The sequence below is a fragment of the Cervus elaphus genome, chromosome 23, assembly GCF_910594005.1.
Source record: "Cervus elaphus chromosome 23, mCerEla1.1, whole genome shotgun sequence".
Classification (NCBI taxonomy): Eukaryota; Metazoa; Chordata; class Mammalia; order Artiodactyla; family Cervidae; genus Cervus; species Cervus elaphus.
The window spans coordinates 27,891,309-27,909,341 of NC_057837.1; the positions used below are offsets into that span (position 1 = coordinate 27,891,309).

An 18,033-nucleotide genomic window follows, 5' to 3' on the forward strand; every position below is an offset into this window, starting at 1 on the left:
TAGTAGTCCACTGCTCTTTATAAAAAGAGAATCAGTTAAGTGTAAGAAGAAGCTAGAAGGGTAAAGAAGGAGGAAGGGAAGATTTTTTAATAGAAAACTCACCTAGGAGTTGAGTCCTGCTGGCTACTTTTATAGACCCGTAAGGGTTTTTTTTTTTTTAATTATTATTTATTTTTGGCTGTGTTGGGCCTTTGTTGCTGCTGATGGGCTTTCTCTAGTTGCGGACAGCAGGCGCTATTCTCTGTTTTGGTGCGAGGGCTTCTCACTGTGGTGGTTTCTTATGGCAGAGCACAGGCCCTAGGTGTAAAGACTTCAGTAGTTGCGGTGCACAGGCTTAGCTGCTCTGTGGCATGTGGAATCTTCCTGGACCAGGGATTGAACACGTGTCCCCTGCATTGGCAGGTGGATTCTTACTCACTGTGCTACTGGGGAAGTCTGACTATAAGCTTTTTCACACTGGAAAACCACGTGGTCCCTCCATGCTCTGGGTCTTGTCAAAGGCACTCTGAGCCTGAGCCCAGAGCTCTCCTTCCAAGGGCTGGTAACTGGGCTCCTCAGGACGCTTGGTCACAGTTATTTCTACTCACGGTGAGAATTCCAAGAGGCTATGTTACAGATAGTCTCCTGAGTTTGTATTACTGTTCTCATGGACCTCCAGACCTCTGTTAAATCCCAAAGTGTGACATTCTAGCATCTAAACTCTGTCTCCCCAGATGAATGGAAAAAGAAGATGTGGTACATATATGCCATGGAATATTACTCAGCCATAAAAAATGAAATAATGCCATTTGCAGCAACATAGATGCAACTAGAGATGATCATACTAAGTGAAGTAAGTCAGAGGGAGAAATGCCACATGATATCACTCATATGTGGAACCTAAAATATGGCACAAATGAGCCCACCCATGAGAGAGAAACAGACTCAGAGAACAAGCTTCTGGTTGCTAGAGTGAAAGGGGGAGGGGGAGGGATGGACCGGGAGTTTGGGGTTGGTAGATGCAAATTATTATATTTAGAATGGATACACAACAAGGGCCTACTGTACAGCACAGGGAACTATATTCAATATCCTGTGGTAAATGATAATGGGAAAGAATATAAGAAAAGAATGTCCGTATGAGTTAGAGCTGAGTCACTCTCTATAGCAGAGTGGGCACAGCATTGCAAATCAGTTATATTTCAATAAAAATAAATAAAATCTGTCCGCCAAACTCTCACATCACAGCCACAGAGGCATAGAAGGCTCTTAGAAGGCCAGGGGTCCTGAGATTTGATTAGGAATTATGCTTTGTTTTGTTTTTAAAATAATAACTACATAATGGCAGAAAACTGACTCCAAAGGGATAAACTGTCCCACTGCTGCTTTGGGGAGACTGAGAATTCAGATGCCCAAGTCGAAACGGGCAAATGCAACCAGTGTTCACTTTTCCTAGAAGAATTATCCCAGAATTGCCAAGCCCAGATTGAAAAAAAAAAAGGTAAGTGAATAGTTTACTTAAAAAGCCCTTTCTATTTCACATGGTATTTCACATGGATGTTTATTGTTATTTCATTTTTTTTTAACGTAAAGCAACTAGTACTTTTTATAAAGTCATGCAGATCCAAACAAATAAAAACCAACAGGTAACAGAAGCAGATCACAAAAGAAAGACCTTGTTTCAAACACAAGACTACCAATGAGATTAGCAATCTTTTTCATTTGTGCTATTTAAAGTAAACGACCTGATGTAATTGTCACTATTTAATCTTAGGGTGAATTTCAAAATCATTTGAATAAGATTTTAAAACACAAAACCAAGGCACATTATATAAAGCTTCTCCCTCAAAAGACAATGAAGTATCCGAGAGTAAATAACTGTATTTTGCAACATCTAAGAATTCAGTTGAGGGCTTCTGCAATTATTTTCTTGCAGCTTATTCATACCTGAGCCTCTTTTTAACCTTCTTCTCGCCAGTTTGATTTGATCCTGCAGAATCTGAACCCAGTCTCTTGGGCCAGGAAGTTTATCCACGTGATTAGCAGTGCAATATTTTTCTGTGAAGACTGAAAGAAAATGTGAAATATTGTTAAACATTTGAAAAAAGAAAATGCAGATTTGAAATAGGATCATACCCCCAAGAAGGGGCAGGGGGAAGTATATTTCTAAAAGATATCAGTTCTGCAGTGGCTATTCTCCAGATCCATATGACATTCTTTTGGTGAAGATGGAGCTTGGCAGGGCCCATCCTGCACACCATATCCTGTGCTTCCAAATGAAACTGGCTATAAATGCTAGTAGTTCTACTGAAACTGCTTTTTCTGATTGCTCCACGTCCAAGTGTATTGTTTTATGGGCAGAGAAAATGCTTCCTAGGGGTCCATTGGCCCCATGACAGAATTCTGCAAGTGTATTAACGTATTTCACTTTTCTGTTGTTAACTCAAAATCACATGGAGGGGACTTCCCTGGCGGTTCAGTGGATAAGACTTCCAACGCAGGAAGTATAGGTTCGATCCCTGGTCAGGGAGCTAAGACCCCACACGCCTCGAGACCAAAAAACCAAAACACAAAACAGAAGCAATATTGTAACAGATTCAATAAAGACTTTAGAAACGGTCCACATCAAAAAACAAATCAAATGGAAAATTACACAGAGAGATGATGTTCTCATGGTGATTCCCGCTAACTGGACCAGCGCTCAGTGGATCAATGCAGTTGGGTCTTAGTGAAAGCTCCAATCCTACTTTGAGTCAACTTCTTGCATCCTGAACTAGCAGCTCCTAGAGAAGAGCTCCCTGGAAGCACAAAGGAAGCTCTGGGAGTTGTGTGCCAGGACACAAGGGAGCAGGACAATTATCTGAGCAAAGCCGCACAGCGTGCGACGGTGCACAGGGCGCTGGGGCTGGCACTTCCGCTTCACGCTGCATTCCCGAGCACTTTTCAACCTGCTCCCCTTGAGGTCAAGGCCTGCCATGAGGTCATGTCACATTGCCTCTTTGGTGTTTAAAACAGTGATCATTTTAATGTTTTAAAGGTTTCTTTCAAAAAGAAAGGACACAGGAAAATGTTGTCAGATTCAACTAACTGTGAACAATTTCTATTGGATAAAAAATAAAATTTTCATTTGAATGAGCAGAGCTAGTGGCACTAGCTTCCACCACCACAGGAAGAGCTCATCCCAAATAAAAGCGTAACTTCAAGCCTCCACGGATAAATGGACAAAGTAGACTTAGCAAAAAACAATATGGAAAACATTCAAGTAAGGGGTAAGCCCCTAGGTTGCAAAACACATATCTACTAAATTAGCTAAGTGATTAAGATAATACTAATATGGATGAAACTGTGTGGACCTGGTACATGCAAGTTTGACTGTTGGCTTAAACTGGCAAGACTCTTTTGGGAAATAAGATGGCTGTATATGACAAGGGACATAAAACTGTTATTCCTCTGGATTGGTAATCCTACGTCTATAAATTTATCCTAAGTAAACAGTAATGTGAGAGAAGGGGAAAAAGTCATAAACAGTCTGGAATCTGTGGGGGATGGGTTTCAGGACCCCCCCGGGTGCCCAAATCCATGGATGCTTAAGTCCCATATGTACAATGTGTATTATATGCATACCACCCATGCACACCTTCCCATATACTTTAAATCATCTCAGGGATGATTTAGAATACTTAACACAATGCAAATACTATGTAAATAAGATGCCTGCACTTGGCAAGTTTGTTTTGTTTGGAACTTTCTGGAATTTTTTCCCAAATATTTCTATTGGCAGCTGGTTGAACCTGCAGGTGCAAAGTCCGTGGATGCAGGGGTAGGGTTGGCAGGGGGGGAGTGTACACACATCAACAATCCAGTTGTGCAGGAGGAGATGCAGGGCGGCCCGGGACGGGTAGCTATGTGTGTGGGGGAGCACGGATGCCTTTGAGGAATGTGCATAGTCATAGAATTGGGGTGGCGCTAGTGAAGACAGAAGGGATGATGGAACAGATGGGGAACTGGCATTTCTGGAGACTCACATGACTTGTAAATCCAGGAGGAGGGATTGTGAGGGGATGGGCCAGATGCATCAGGCACGGTTTGGGACACGCTGAGTTTGGGGCATCTGTGGAGCTACCACAGGGCACGGCTGGCAGTTGTTTCAACACAGATGCCTGTAGTTCAGGGAAGGGGTCTCTGCCCAAGATGTAGACTTCAAGGGCACAAACGTGTGTGGTTGTTAAAACGACAAGAGAAAACACAGTGGGCAGGGAGAAGGTTTCAACAGAGGGCTGGGCAAAGCACAGAACAGCAGGAACCCCTGGGGTCTGAGGGAGGCTAAGGCATAGAGCCCAGGGAGCAGCTGGGAAGCATGGTCTGGTGCAGGAGGGAGTGTGTGAATACACTACAGGGGACAGACCCACAGTCCCCGGTGCAAAAGAGCCAGGAAGGAGGTGTGGAGAGGGTCCCTGGCAGCCGGCAAGGACGTGGGGAAGGTGACCAGAGAGAGCACTCTCCAAACACCACGTTTGTGGGAGCGGGGAAGAAGAGGAGGAGGAAGGCTGGGGCGGGGGAAGGCAGGCAGCACTGCTGGAGGGGGTAGGATCCAGAGAGAAGAAAGGAACAATCAGAGGAACCATATACCAGAGAAACTGGGGGCTGGGATCCTGGAGAGAGAGGGGTGACCCTCGACCAGAATCAGGAGGAAAACTTCCTCCTCTGAACCCAGAGAATGGGAAGACAGGGGTGGATTTAGAAGTGGTCAGAGGTGGTCATCACTGCCCCTGAGGCCTCACTGGACCGGGCAGTGAGGGGCGGGGAGAGTGCGGGAACATCTGGAATTGTAAGGCAGTGAGGATGCAGGGTGCTGAGCAGGAGGGCCGCGTGACTGTGGTGGCAACCGCAGGGCAGGTGTTTTCTCCAGGGCACTTGGCAGCTCCTTGTCCAGAGAGGAGATGGCGGATGAGAAGGCTGGTCTAGGGTTACGAATTTGCTGGCTGGTTTTGGCAAAGGTACAGGATATAAAGGACAGCATTGAAGATGTTGGTGAAGATGCCTGCTCCCCTCCCCCGGCATGAATTACTGCTTCCTTCACCCATTTTCCTTTCCACCCAAATCTAGGAAGCAAGTGAAGCCAGAAAGTAGTTCAGACTTGGGATGACATAAGAGACCAGGGAATGGAAATCTCAGTGGGGTTGGCAAGCAAGTACCAGGGATAAAGGGTAGCAGGACGTGCGGTCAGCAGTGTAGGGCTGAAGCGGAGGTTGAGAGCCAGTGTGGACGAGGTCTGGACACTCTAGCTCTAGGCGGTCATGTGAATGGTGAGGTTTTCCCAGATGCCAGCAGGACCTGGGGGAGAGAGGATGATGCGGAGTGGTGCTGATGTAAAGTCTGTATCCCAACTCCCAACTGAGAGGAGGAGGAGGCAGAATTAAGGTCCAGGGAAAACATCAACAGGCTGCCCACCACAGGATGCATGGGCCATGCAAGTAAGCAGGCTCCACCCAGGAGAGAGGCAGAGGGGACAATATCCTGGGGATGGGGCTGCCTGCGAGTCTCCTCTACCAGACTGTAGACAACTTCAGGGGCCTGCGTCTTATCTCCCTAAAAGCACCTACTGCAGTGCCCCCAACTAAGAGCCCCATAAACATCTGAAGGATAAACAAACATACTTTCTGCTTTTGTTTCTGACGGAAGTAAATACAACAGCTCAGACATTTAGGCCAATTGGAGGAGCAAGGCCTATCTGAATTAGCAGAAAGTCTTAATGGCATATATTTAAAGTAACCAGGTTTTATTATAGTCAAATACCCACAATGACATTTCTTATTGTGACACTTCTTAATCAGAGCTGCAGAAAGGTTCTTGAAATCCTGTTTGAACGACTAGAAAAAAGTACCTGTATTTGGCACCCTATTAGTTTATAAGAAAATTGTACCACAAAATGATTGAGTGTACCATCTTACAGGTAAACATCTCCCTCCTTCCTTGTAATGTTATTTATGTAATTAATTTCCATGGCAACCCCTCTCTTCCTAGACTGGGAAATGCATGCATCCAAATTAGCCCAGATTAGGAAGTAAAGATTTGAAATTAACCAAATAGATTTGGATTATGCCAACATCGAAGTGATTCCCGGCAGACGCATGTGTCAATGAGCAAGTCCAGTAGGGGAAGGTCCCCTACTGTGTGGGTGGCATCCAAGGGGATCTTTCTAATCTCATCCTGAGCTCAAGTATTCTGCTGCGTGTTCAAAAGGCAACAATTGCTGGCTATTTTTTTCTCCTTTCAGCAAAAGCTTATCTGCTTTCAATCACGAGAGACCAGGGAACTCTCTGCCTCCTCCGTCTGCATCTGAGGACTTTGAAGGCAAAGCATTAGGCTTTCGGGGGAAAAAATACATCTACAAACAATTATTTCCACTGAGCATGTTACTGATGTTCTCGTTTCTGGCTTACACCCAAACTTAAAAGAAACTTTTAACTAGAATCTACATACAGAGGACGAAATCCTATTCCTTGTGACATGGGTAGATGAGGCCTGAGAAAGGGGCCAAAGGTTTGTGGTTGGATTGATCTGAAAACATTCCATATGCTATGTGGATAGGTATTGGGTAAGCAGAACGTATTTTTGCTATCTGAATCTATAGCTAAAGGTCAAGCTATTACCCTGCTAACAGTTTCATTAGGAGTAATGATGTGAAAAGAGGTATTGCAGTAATGCGTTGGGCTTCCTACTATGTTAATAGTGGGTCATTAAGAATCAGAGGAGAACAATTTGCATTTATCCTTAGAATGCGATAGGTCCTGAAAAGAAATTTCCCTTCTCTCCTAGTTTAATATATTAAGGGGAAGCGAGGGATGATTTTACACAAGTCCAAATTATCTGAACAAGTGGATTAAGGCCAACCATTAAACTGAATACAACTGTGGAAGCATCTACTCTGCTTAACATCATCTGAGGTCCCAAGGCACAAAGATGCATGAAGTCGCCAGGGAAATGACAAAGGTTTAATTTGATCTGTACGCAAATAAGGACTTTTCTCAGATGCCTGCATTCATTCAAACCCTGCCCTTTAATTGTGCATCAATAATGAATAAGCTGGTGGTGGCTAAGCAGATCCTTCCCTGGGAACCCGGCATCTGATGTCACTACCAGTGAACACAGTGGTGTGGCTCGAGTCTGGATGTGACGGGGTTTGGGGATGATTCAGGTACTTTACATTGTTGGGCATGTTCTTTCTATTATTACATCAGCTCAGATCATCAGGCATTAGATCCCAGAGGTTGGGGACCCTTGTTCTAGAGGGCTCTCCATGTAGGTTTTTCTGGCTCTCTGCACTGGGAAAAGCAGGGCACGGTACAGATGCTGAAAGAAAGCCCCTGGATCACACAGACTATGTAATGAAGCAGGAGGAGGCTTGGGGAGCTTTCATTTCACCATGAAATTCACCATGAATAACTTCAGGCAGCCCTGAGAGCCTACTTCTGATTGGCAGACTTGGTATAAACTTCTGATCAGAAAAACGAGCAGAAGTCAAGGTTTACATCAATCAGAACTGAAAGTGGAGTCCTCGTTAGATCTGCTAAACTCCTGGACCTTGTGAGCGGCTGGGGACTGAGGGTGAGAAAGACAGCTGTCCGCAGCAGGGTCCTGGGGATGTGCGAGCGGGGAGGAAGCTTGGGACCAGCCCCAGAGAGAGGTGGACAAGCCGACTAGGTTTCCCTGCAGGCTGCTTGCGCCCACATCCACCCACCTAAGTGAGGACAGGTCAGCCAGCACCCCAGCCCACAACCAACCATTCCCTCTCTCCTTTGCCTCTTTCCAAGCTACGATTTGAAACTCCTCATGTGCTGAGCACCATCTGTCTCATTTAAGCTTGGCAGGAGCCTGGTGGCACAGGTATTGTGATCCTATTTCTTTTGTGATGACAAGCTGAAAGTTCAGGCAGGTTAAATAACTGGTGCAAGGTGGCACAGCTAATAGGGATTATTTTCCATATAAGTTATTTAATTTTTAAGGCAGTCATGAAATTAAAAGACACTTGTTCCTTGGAAGAAAAGTTGTGACAAACCTAGACAATGTATTAAAAAGCAGAGACATCTCTTTGCTGACAAAGGTCTGTCTAGTCAAAGCTATGGTTTTTCCAGTAGTCATGTATGAATGTGAGAGTTGGACCATAAAGAAGGCTGAGCACCGAAGAATTGACGCTTTCAAACTGGAGCTGAAGAAGACTCTTGAGAGTCTCTTGGACAGCAAGGAGATCAAACCAGTCAATCCTAAAGGAAAACAATCCTGAGTATCCATTGGAAGGACTGATGCTAAAGCTGAAGCTCCAGTACTTTGGCCATCTGATGTGAAGAGCTGACTCACTGGAAAAGATCGTAATGCTTGGAAAGATTGAGGGCAGGAGAAGGGGGTGGTAGAGGATGACATGGTTGGATGGTATCACTGAATCAATGGACATGAGTTTCAGCAAGCTCCGGGAAATAGTGAAAGACAGGGAAGCCTGGCATGCTGCAGTCCACAGGGTTGCAAAGAGTTGGACACGACTTAGCGATTGAACAACAATGAGCACAGATTCTGGAAAAGAACAGTGGTTGAATTCTCCATAGGAACGAATCTATAGCTGAGGCAATGCTTACGTGTGACAGCTGTGAACGCTGGTGGTACTTTCACCCACACAAGACAGAGGCATGGCTGCCACGGGGTGGGAGACCCCTCCCCGGGTCTGCGGGATCACGCCTCCCCCTCCCGATCAAGGGGCCCAGGTGGCCTTGGTAAGGTACGGGGAGGGACACAGCCTCGGGTAGCTTGGGTGCACAGCAAGGATGAAATAAGACATAGGCAGAACAAAGATGGAAAGACTATGCCACACAGACCCGCATTCAAAGAATGACCTTAGGCTGTACCTGAGGATGAAGAAACAGAATGTGGGAGGAAAGAACAGGAAGGGGGACGGGAAAAAAAGAGGACAGGACCTGCAGGATATTAAGAATTACAGCAATGCCAAACTAATGAAAACTGTGTAGTACTGGCTCAGAGGCAGATAAAAGACCAAATGTAAACATGGAAAGGGGGCGATTAGTTTATGACAGAGGTGGATTACAATTCACATTAAAAAAAAAAGAGTATGGTGTTAAAATAACTGACAACCCGTAGGAAAAAAACACATTCAATCCCTCCCTCAAATTTTATAGCAAAGGTAAATTCCAGATGGATAAAAGACTTGAATATGAAAGAGAAAACTTGAAAACTTTGTTGGGAAAAAGAAAAAAAAAAAAGAATATCATTACATAATCAGGGCAGGGAGGACTTCTTAAAAAGGGCACAAGAAATGCACTAGGCATAAAGTAATCCATCTGACTGCTAATTCTAAACTCTGGTATGATAAAGGTCAGAAGTTTCTACAAGTTGGAAAATAAGAAAAAATATTTTCAACACCTGAAACAGAGGAAAGAATTCATGTAAGTCAACAAGGAACCAACAACCTGATGGGAAACACAGGAAAAGGATGGATGTTCACAGGCAAATACCCAAATAGTAATAAACATGAAATGATGCTCAACCTCATTACTTATCAGGGAACCCACCCCTGAGGTGCTACTTGAGACCCATCAGACTGACAAAAGTCAAATTTGTTAACACCAGATGTCAGTGAAAATAAGGAAAAATGGGATTTTGGATCCATTTCGGGGGGGTGTCTAAACCATACTGTTGGCATTAGAGAACTGTTGCACAAATCTTAGTGGTGATGACAACACTTCTACCCTGAGACTTAGTTCCACTGCCTGCTGCACGCCGCCTTCCACAGGAAATCAAAAGCAAGGAGGACCAACATAACTGTCTATGAACAGAAGACTGGGGAAAGAAAGTGCTTTATTTATACAGCGGTGAGCAGTTAAAAGGAATAAACTAGATTTATAATGTACTGATATGGATCAATTTGAGGGAAAAAACACACAAACTTGCAAAAAAGTACAGGATGAAGCCATGTATGTACACTCACAAATTTGCGAAGTAGTAAATGTGATGAATGCATACATATTTGAGCAGTAAGGATGAAAAAATGAAGGGGGAACATTCATACCAACTTCACAATACTCTGGAACAGGAGGGAGAAAGAGCAAGAAAGTCTGGTGGAGGAACATTTTGATTCTTAAAAAATTAAGGAGCGAGGGTGGGGTATGAAGTAAGTCTAACATCTGTTTTCGATCTCGGTGGTAAGACAGAGAGAAAAGGAATCTTGGAAAATATCTTCAACACATTCAAGATGAAGAGGAATGTATTATTTCCACTTTTGACCTCAAGACTACTTACTGCTAATTCGGACAAACGCTGTTTGTAGATCAGTCTATGAACAGCTCAGACGTCTCCTAGGATGAGGCCGTGGAAATACCAGTGTTGAAGGGTCTCAAGATCATGCCTTACACACACTCTCTCTTGCAATGAGCACCAGAAGCTTTCTGTAAAAGAGAGCCAGCAGGGACTTCTCTGGTGGTTCAGTGATTGAGACTCTGAGCTTCCACCGCAGGGGACATGAGTTTGATCCCTGGTCAGTGAACTAAGATCCTGCATGCTATGCAGCATGGCCAAAATATAAATAAAAGAGACCCAGGAGAAGTCTGGGTGATTTGCCTGCTAGAAATAACAGATGAAGGCAGGAATCCATCATCCTGCAGGTCTCAGCTGAAGTGTGACCTTCTCAGGAAGGGCCTCCCTGAGTTGGTTAACTAGTGGTTTTTAAATCATACCATCTAGTGATCATCTAGATTATCGACAAGCGCAGAGATCACAGCTCTCTTGTTAGTGACTGGCACATGACAGGCAGCATAAATGCATGGCTGGTGGAATAATAAATCAGAGAAACTCTTTTTTTCAGGTCTGTGACTTAACTCAAAAGAACTGAAGGAAGAATTCTTCAGTAAATAGTCATCAGTCTTGAAAGACACTGAGTCCCCGAGTTCATCTGGGGTTTGATTTAATAATACTGAGCTTAAGTGTATCAACAAATACACCTAAATGTGAAGTCTTCAGGTTAGGAGGAAAGTTAAAGCAGTCATGCAAACAATAATGTGTTTACTGATGAGATCAGAATATCATACTGAACTGCATATGTAGGAGCCTGCAGGGCAGGCAACTGGCTCAGCAGAGTCATAGCTGACCTCAACGACCATGGAATACTTTGTCCTCAGTGCTGAACCTTCCACGGGGTGGGAACTTCTAGGTAGTTGTTGTAATGAAGAAGACTCTGGATAGCCATAAAACCGATTTCTGGACATATTTTTTAATTATGAGAATTTGGATAAATGTACTGAAGGTGGCTCAAGTGGTAAAGAACCTGCCTGCCAAGAGACATGGGTTCGATCCCTGGGTCAGGAAGATCCCCTGGAGGAGGAAATGGCAACTCACTCCAGTATTCTTGCCTGGAGAATGCCATGGGCAGAGGAGCCTGGTGGGCCACAGTCCATGGGGTGGCAGAGTCAGACAAAGCTGAAGTGACTTAGCAGCACTGAACCACAGAATTTCTGAATTGGAAGCAAGTTGAAAAATTAGTCAAGTCACACTATTTTTTTTCTTCAGGAGAGGGTAGTGTCTCAAGACCTTACATGGCAGTCAGGAGTAATTCTACATCCCATGATGCTCCTTTCATTGTCCCCAAACTGGTGGGACTTGGAGGTTTGAACAGTCTTGGGGAATCACAGCGATTCTCAAAGATCAGAGGCCAGAGAAGCGTCTAGAGGAAAAGAACTAGATCCCTTGTCTCTTTTTTAAAAATTTGGCTTTGGCTACAGTGGTGTCTGTGTCTAAGAGGAAGTGCCTCTAGTGGTGTCTTACATTAAACAAATTTAATTTTAATTTACTTTTATCTAAGGAAGTCCTCAAGGGCTTCCCTGGTTGCTCAACAGTAAAGAACCTTCCTGCAATGCAGGAGATGCCAGAGACGTGGTTTCCATCCCTGGGTCAGGAAGATCCCCTGGAGGAGGAAATGGTAACCCACTCCAGTATTCTTGCCTGGAAAATCCCATGGACAGAGGAGCCTGTGGGCTATAGTCCTTGGGGTCCTAAAGAGTTGGACATGACTGAGCGTGCGCATGCACACACACATGAGGAACCCCTCAGTAGGGCTGATCTATAACACAACTAGTGAGAAGTGTAACACTTTTCTTTGGCTTGTGGTGCAGCACGTGGCCACATGTTCACTTACTGTGCTGTGTGTTTCAAGGGGATGAATTGTATCTGCTAAATATTAAGGTCTGGTGAATAGCAAACTTTGACCTAATGGTGTTTCACTATGTACCCCCCTTTTTTGGTAAAGAGAAATGTTTCAAGATCATAGATGAAATTCTGCTTGAAAGGCATCCTAGCAATAATATAACTCCTTTACTTCATAGGTCAGAAACTGAGAGGCTTGGGTGAAATGAAATTTAAAATCTCGGGAATCATCAGCTCAAATAGTTGGGCAGTGGCATAAATCACGCGTCCGCGGAGTAGCTAAGCATTGATCAGCATTGCTTCTATGTGTATCTGTTCTTCATAGAAACAAATGAGGGGAAAGTGCTGAATTTTCCTCTTGGTTTTTAAAGCTAGGATTCTTGGCTTGTGAACTTTCGAAGTCATTCCATGAGGTCCTGAGTGCGCCCGCTGGCCAGTTAATAGTCACAGGACCAGAACGAGTGATGACATATTTGGGAAGCTCAAGGACCATTCTGTCCCTCACCACCACCAAAATTCAGAGACGGCCGAGATGGGAAGGACAAGAATGATGAGCTGTGAGAGCAGAGGGGGTGCTGAGGTCTCGCCCATGGGGATCAGGTCAGCAGAGCAACACACTCACCCCATCCCTGCCTCCATCCGCCCGTGGCTGATGTTGCAAGTGAGCATGGCAGTGAAGATGCTGGGTGTTAGGACAGGGCTGATGCCTCGGAGCTGGGGTTCTATTTCCTCTTCTTTCTTAACGGTGAACAACTCCCTTCTAATTGAGATCAGCTTAAGGAAATTTGGGAGTTATGTTGAGATTGACAAGAGGAAGTTCTCAATCTTTCAGTACTCTCTTTTTGAGCCACCGAGGTGCCGTGATGACGGATGCTAAGGAGACACAGGGATGGGTAAGTATACTGACATTATCAAGAAGTCTTGAGATGGTAAAAGACAGAAAATGGCACATTTAGCTTGCTTTGGGATTCAATTTGGGAGTTTATTTAAAATCAAAATCCCATGAGGAAATTATTACACTTTACCTTTTGGAGATGATTACTTTCTGGTGTGAATGAAAGTGGGAAAAACTACACTTCCTATATTGCATACTGTGGTGGCTGCTCTTTGATATATAATGATAATTCATGCTTTCAGAGCCTCCACAGAATACAAATTAGGTTTTATATTCAGGATCGCTTTGATGGTTTTGACTGACAAGATTTATACCATCCTCAACTCCTCTATACCACCTGATTTGTCTGTTACTGTTGTTTCTTCTATCTTCAAACTTCTAATTCTGCCTTCTCTAACTTCAGTGGCTCTCTTCCAACTGGCCATAGAGAAGTTGTGTGCTTACCTTGGATTCATGTGGGGTAGAGTAGTTTTGATTCTTAAGACACCAGCTTTTTCAGTGAGGATAAACTGACTGCCTGATTCCCTCCATCCATCTTTCCTTCCTTCCTGCATTTATTGATCATTAACTGCATTTCACATGCCAAGAAACATGCAAAGCAAATATTCCCCATGTAAGATTTGCCCTCTAGGCGCTCCCAGTCTTGGGAAGATAAGATGTCCAAGCACAAGGAGGATGACCAAAAATCCTGATTTTCACTGGAGAGTTCAAAATGCCTGTTTACCCAGTGAAGTGATTAACAGCACCATGTTCACTCTCAAAGGGTTCCAATTTGGGCAATAAATGATAGAGCCATCCTCCACCTAAACCATGAGTAGCAAAGCTAAGGGTTAGGATGTACTGCTAAGCTGTATAAAGGTAACATGTGTGCTATAGGAGTTTAGAGAAAGGAAAAATCGATGGAGGCTCAGGCACCAGGAGAGAGTCTCACCGTCAAGGTAATGAGACCTGGGCTGGACTAAGAAGAATGGGCAGGATTTGCCTACAAAGGGAGAAGAGCATCGTAGCCTGGGGAACATAGCAAGGCTCAAAGTCTGAGACAAGCAAGTGATGCTTAAGGAACAGTGTCAGTGCTGGGCTGCTTCACCAGGTAGGAGCCTGGGGGAAATGTGGTCAAGCTCCGGGGAGTCTGGGGAAAGGCTAGAGTTTGCACTTGATTTAACCGGCAAAGAGGAGGTAGGAAAAATGCCATGGACTCTCATCTTACAAGTGGCTGTTAGTATACTGTTAGTACAACCTAGATGAAGAGTGAGGGGTAGGAAGTATATTTAAAAAGTGTTTCTGCAGAACTTCGGGGTCAAAGTGATAGACAGCTGGACTAGGATGGTGTCAGAGAAGCTGAGACCAGTGAATGGGAGACAAAGGACAGAAAGCACTGATAGGACTGGGTCGTGATCAGACCCAGTGATCAGTGGCAGAAAGGAAAAAATGGCATTCATGATGTCTGAGCTTTCAAACTTGAAAAGCAGGAGAATGTTGATGCTGCTGTCAATAATGGTGTGTCTGGTGGTCCAGTGGTTAAGACTCTGTGCTTCCACTGCAGGGATTGTGGGTCTGATGCCTGGTCGGGGAACTAAGATCTTGCATGCCAAGTGGTACAGCCAAAAAAAAAAAAAAAAAATTCCTGCCAGGGAATGTTAGTGTAAGAAGGCCCAAGCCACCTTTCAGGTGATGCACGCATGGGTAAGAAGGACCAACCCTGACTCTAGAAGGAGGCCAGGACAGGTCCCCACATCTTGTAGTGGTTAGGCTGGATGGCCTGCATGCCTTGGTTCCTGCTGTCACCTGTCTCCTTTTGCACCTGGCTTCCATTCACATTTCTAATTAAGATTTTCCCCTACTTAGTTGTAGATGGCTAAGCTGCTTCCATGTGGGACGGGTGGTGATGGAGTGGTGTTGGGACTCTTGTATGTAACATAAGGCCTGCTAGATGGGCTCTGTGATCAAAGGCAAAGGGTTGACAAGGGGACACTGTGGTTCTGAGAAATACCGGGAGCTGATGATGGAGAAGCATCATAATCAAAAGAAGTGCCAGAAGGAAGAAAGAAGATCCTAGAAACACAGTCAGCGAAACAGAGACTTGACTAAAGGGAGAGGCAGTGCGAAAACCCGACTAATTCCAAGAGGCAGCATCTCCCTCTTCTAAGACAGCTGCAGCCAGGCTTGCTGTTATATGGAGATGTCTTCCAGGCACCCACAATCCATGACAGCTTTCAGTTCAATTTTAAATAAAGGCCCATGGATTTTGAGGCATTTTCTTAATGGAAACTGACATCTATCCTAGGTTTTTTGTGAGCTGACCACCAGTCCCTGGTACCACAGTGACAGCAAATATCCCACAATCACTGCATAGACATCTGTGGGGCAGCTGTCCAAGCGAATGTCAATTCCCGAGTCTCTCAGAAGTCTGCTGAGTCTCTTGCAGGAGACAGTCAATAACTCTTCATGGAAATGAATTAAAATAATTGCCAGGTCACTAGCACCAATGATAGGTCCAGGAGAAAAGCAACGAGGAATGTAATTTGACTAGTTTGGGACTCATTATCCAATTCTGCTTCCTGGCAATGCAAAAGAAAACAGACGTGGCATTACCTGAAGATGCTAAATGACGAGCATTTCAGATTAGCCGCGCAATTCAGGGATTTAAAGAATAGTGAGGTGGGCTAAGCAGAAAATACTGCTGCTTCTGTCCAGGGCTGTGGCTAGGCCATGTCATACTGTGCCGTGGCTAGAAATTAGGACGGTACCTCTCCCTTGGGACATATGACTAGCATCTGCCAGAAAACTGTCGTAAGAGATAAACAAATTGACAGCGTCCACCCCGGGAAGGGTGCCTGTAACATCACAAAATGCACAGTTGTGCTGTGGTGGCCCTGCCTGTGCGACAGAAACCCATCTCTTTTGACAGGAGGCTGTTTACTTCAGCCCCAGCTGGTGCTGAAAGGCAGGCTGGGTGAGAATTCAGTACCTGGGACTTACAACTGAGTCCCTGCGAGTTAATCCATGGCGGGCTCCTGTCTGTGATGAGATGGGGTGAAGACAACATCAACAAAAGCCACAACGTCCTTCTCAACAAACGTTTCCATGTGTCCCTTGCTCCTTATGCAGATGGACTTGTCCCTTTGAGGAAGGGGAGGAGGTTCCTTTTCTGAGCTTACAGATGACCAGTGACAAATGAGGGACAATCTGGCTACTCCTTATGGCCCCAATCCCAAGTTTTCTGGCTCAATAAGTCTGAGATGGTGCTGAGGCAGCTTTAAGAAGCAACTTTAAGGATCACAGTCCCAGGGACTTCCCTGGCAGTTCAGTGGTTAAGACTTCGCCTCCCAATGCAGGGGGTGCAGGTGCGATCCCTCCCACTTAGCTGGGGAGCTAAGATTCCACATGCCTCCAGGCCAAAAAACCAAAACATAAAAAACAGAAGCAATATGGTAACAAATTCAATAAAGACTTAATACTTTAAAAAAATAAAAAGCACAGCCCAGGCTGAAAACCCCTGAGGGTAAACTATGTTTGCATCCATGGCAATTGGCATTTATATTCATGAAGTTAAACACTCGAAGGTAAACAGGTTGGCGAGGATTCAAGGCCCTACGCTTAGAATAGACTTTAAACTGTTCTGGAGGCGAAAGGCTTTCACCCAATGTCTTACTGTGTTGAAGCTTCGTTAATCTTACTCTGTAAGTTAACCTTTTCCATTCTCTTTGCATCTAGGACACTGAGTTCCAACGTCACCTGTTCCGTGAGCCCTTCTCTTAACCGGGATTTGCAATCACTCCATCAGTAATGGGCACTTGACGTTCCTCCTGTCTTGTCTTGGAGATGGTGTTGGGTTCGGCTCACTGTTTACAGGTCTGTCGCTCTGCGGGACTGCACACCCTGAAGGTCAGGGCACCTGTTCCCAGCTCTCAGTGGGTTGGTAATAAGCCTGAGTGTTGTTAACAGAAAAGTCTTGCCTGTTGATGATTTCTAAGTTTGTGAGGTCAATGAAAATACTGCAAATGTTTGGGTGTTCTTGTGACTTAACTGGAATCAGAAAAGCGGCCAAGACCACGTCTTCTGTGTGATGCTGTTTGGTGTGGAAGTTGGTGGCAAAGTGCTCCAAGCATGCCATCGAGGAGGAATCTGGGCAAATGCTTGCCAAGGACAGAGACGACCTTCTGTGTAGTGACAGTAGACCCTCCCAGCATACTACACATGTGTTTATTGATCCACACACTAGTCTCCGGCTGAGTCTGGCTATGCCCTTTTTCCACTTTGGGAAACGAGGTAGTTCATCACTCCAGTCCTGGGGAGGCACTGAGGGTATGTCTGAAACCAGAACCCTTATGTCAGATGACAGGAAAAAAATCAGGTTAAGCCCCAGACAGTCTAACGATGAGAGCTGTGGACACAGGTTATCTTGTCATTTGCTCCAGGAGAGACGCAGGGCAGGCTTCAGAAAAGAGGCACTCTTAGCAACAGAGGGATGGACATGTGCAGGAGGGCCAGGCAGCCCAGACCAGACGGAGTCTCCCTGGAACCAGTCATTACAACCCGAGCTGGGGTGGCGCTGCTCTGCCAAGTGTGTGTGTGTGAGTCACTCAGCGGTGTCCAACTCTCTGCGACCCCATGGACTGTAGCCAGCCAGGCTCTTCCGTTCACAGGCTTTTCCAGGCAAGAATACTGGAATGGGTTGCATTTTCTTCTCCAGGGGATCTTCCCAACCCAGGGATGGGACCCAGGTCTCCCACACTGCAAGCAGACTCTTTTCCGTCTGAGACATCAGGGAAGCCCTGCCAAGTGGGCGGTCTGGAAACACTCACCATCAGTCATCAGCAGCTGCTTGTTCAAAATCCAGATTCCTGGACTACCCTCTACCTACTGAATCAACCTCCAGGAGGGGACCCAGAAATCTGAATTTTGAACCAATACCTGTTGTAATTCTGATGCACCTTGAAATACAAGACCAGCTATGG

General features: G+C 45.2%; 1 protein-coding gene across 8 annotated transcripts in view; it reads right to left on the reverse strand.

Moving 5' to 3' along the window:
- The window catches only part of BEND7 (BEN domain containing 7), an 86,248-nt gene that overhangs the window by 12,816 nt on the left and 55,399 nt on the right, over nt 1-18,033 (reverse strand). For 6 of the 8 annotated variants that reach the window (XM_043884025.1, XM_043884026.1, XM_043884027.1 and 3 more), the window contains one exon: nt 1,927-2,046. In XM_043884025.1, coding sequence (XP_043739960.1) covers nt 1,927-2,046 — 120 coding nt within the window. Of the gene's footprint in view, nt 1-1,926; nt 2,047-12,000; nt 13,054-18,033 lie in introns of those variants that run through there. The other 2 variants (XM_043884030.1, XM_043884028.1) reach the window with 2 other exon arrangements.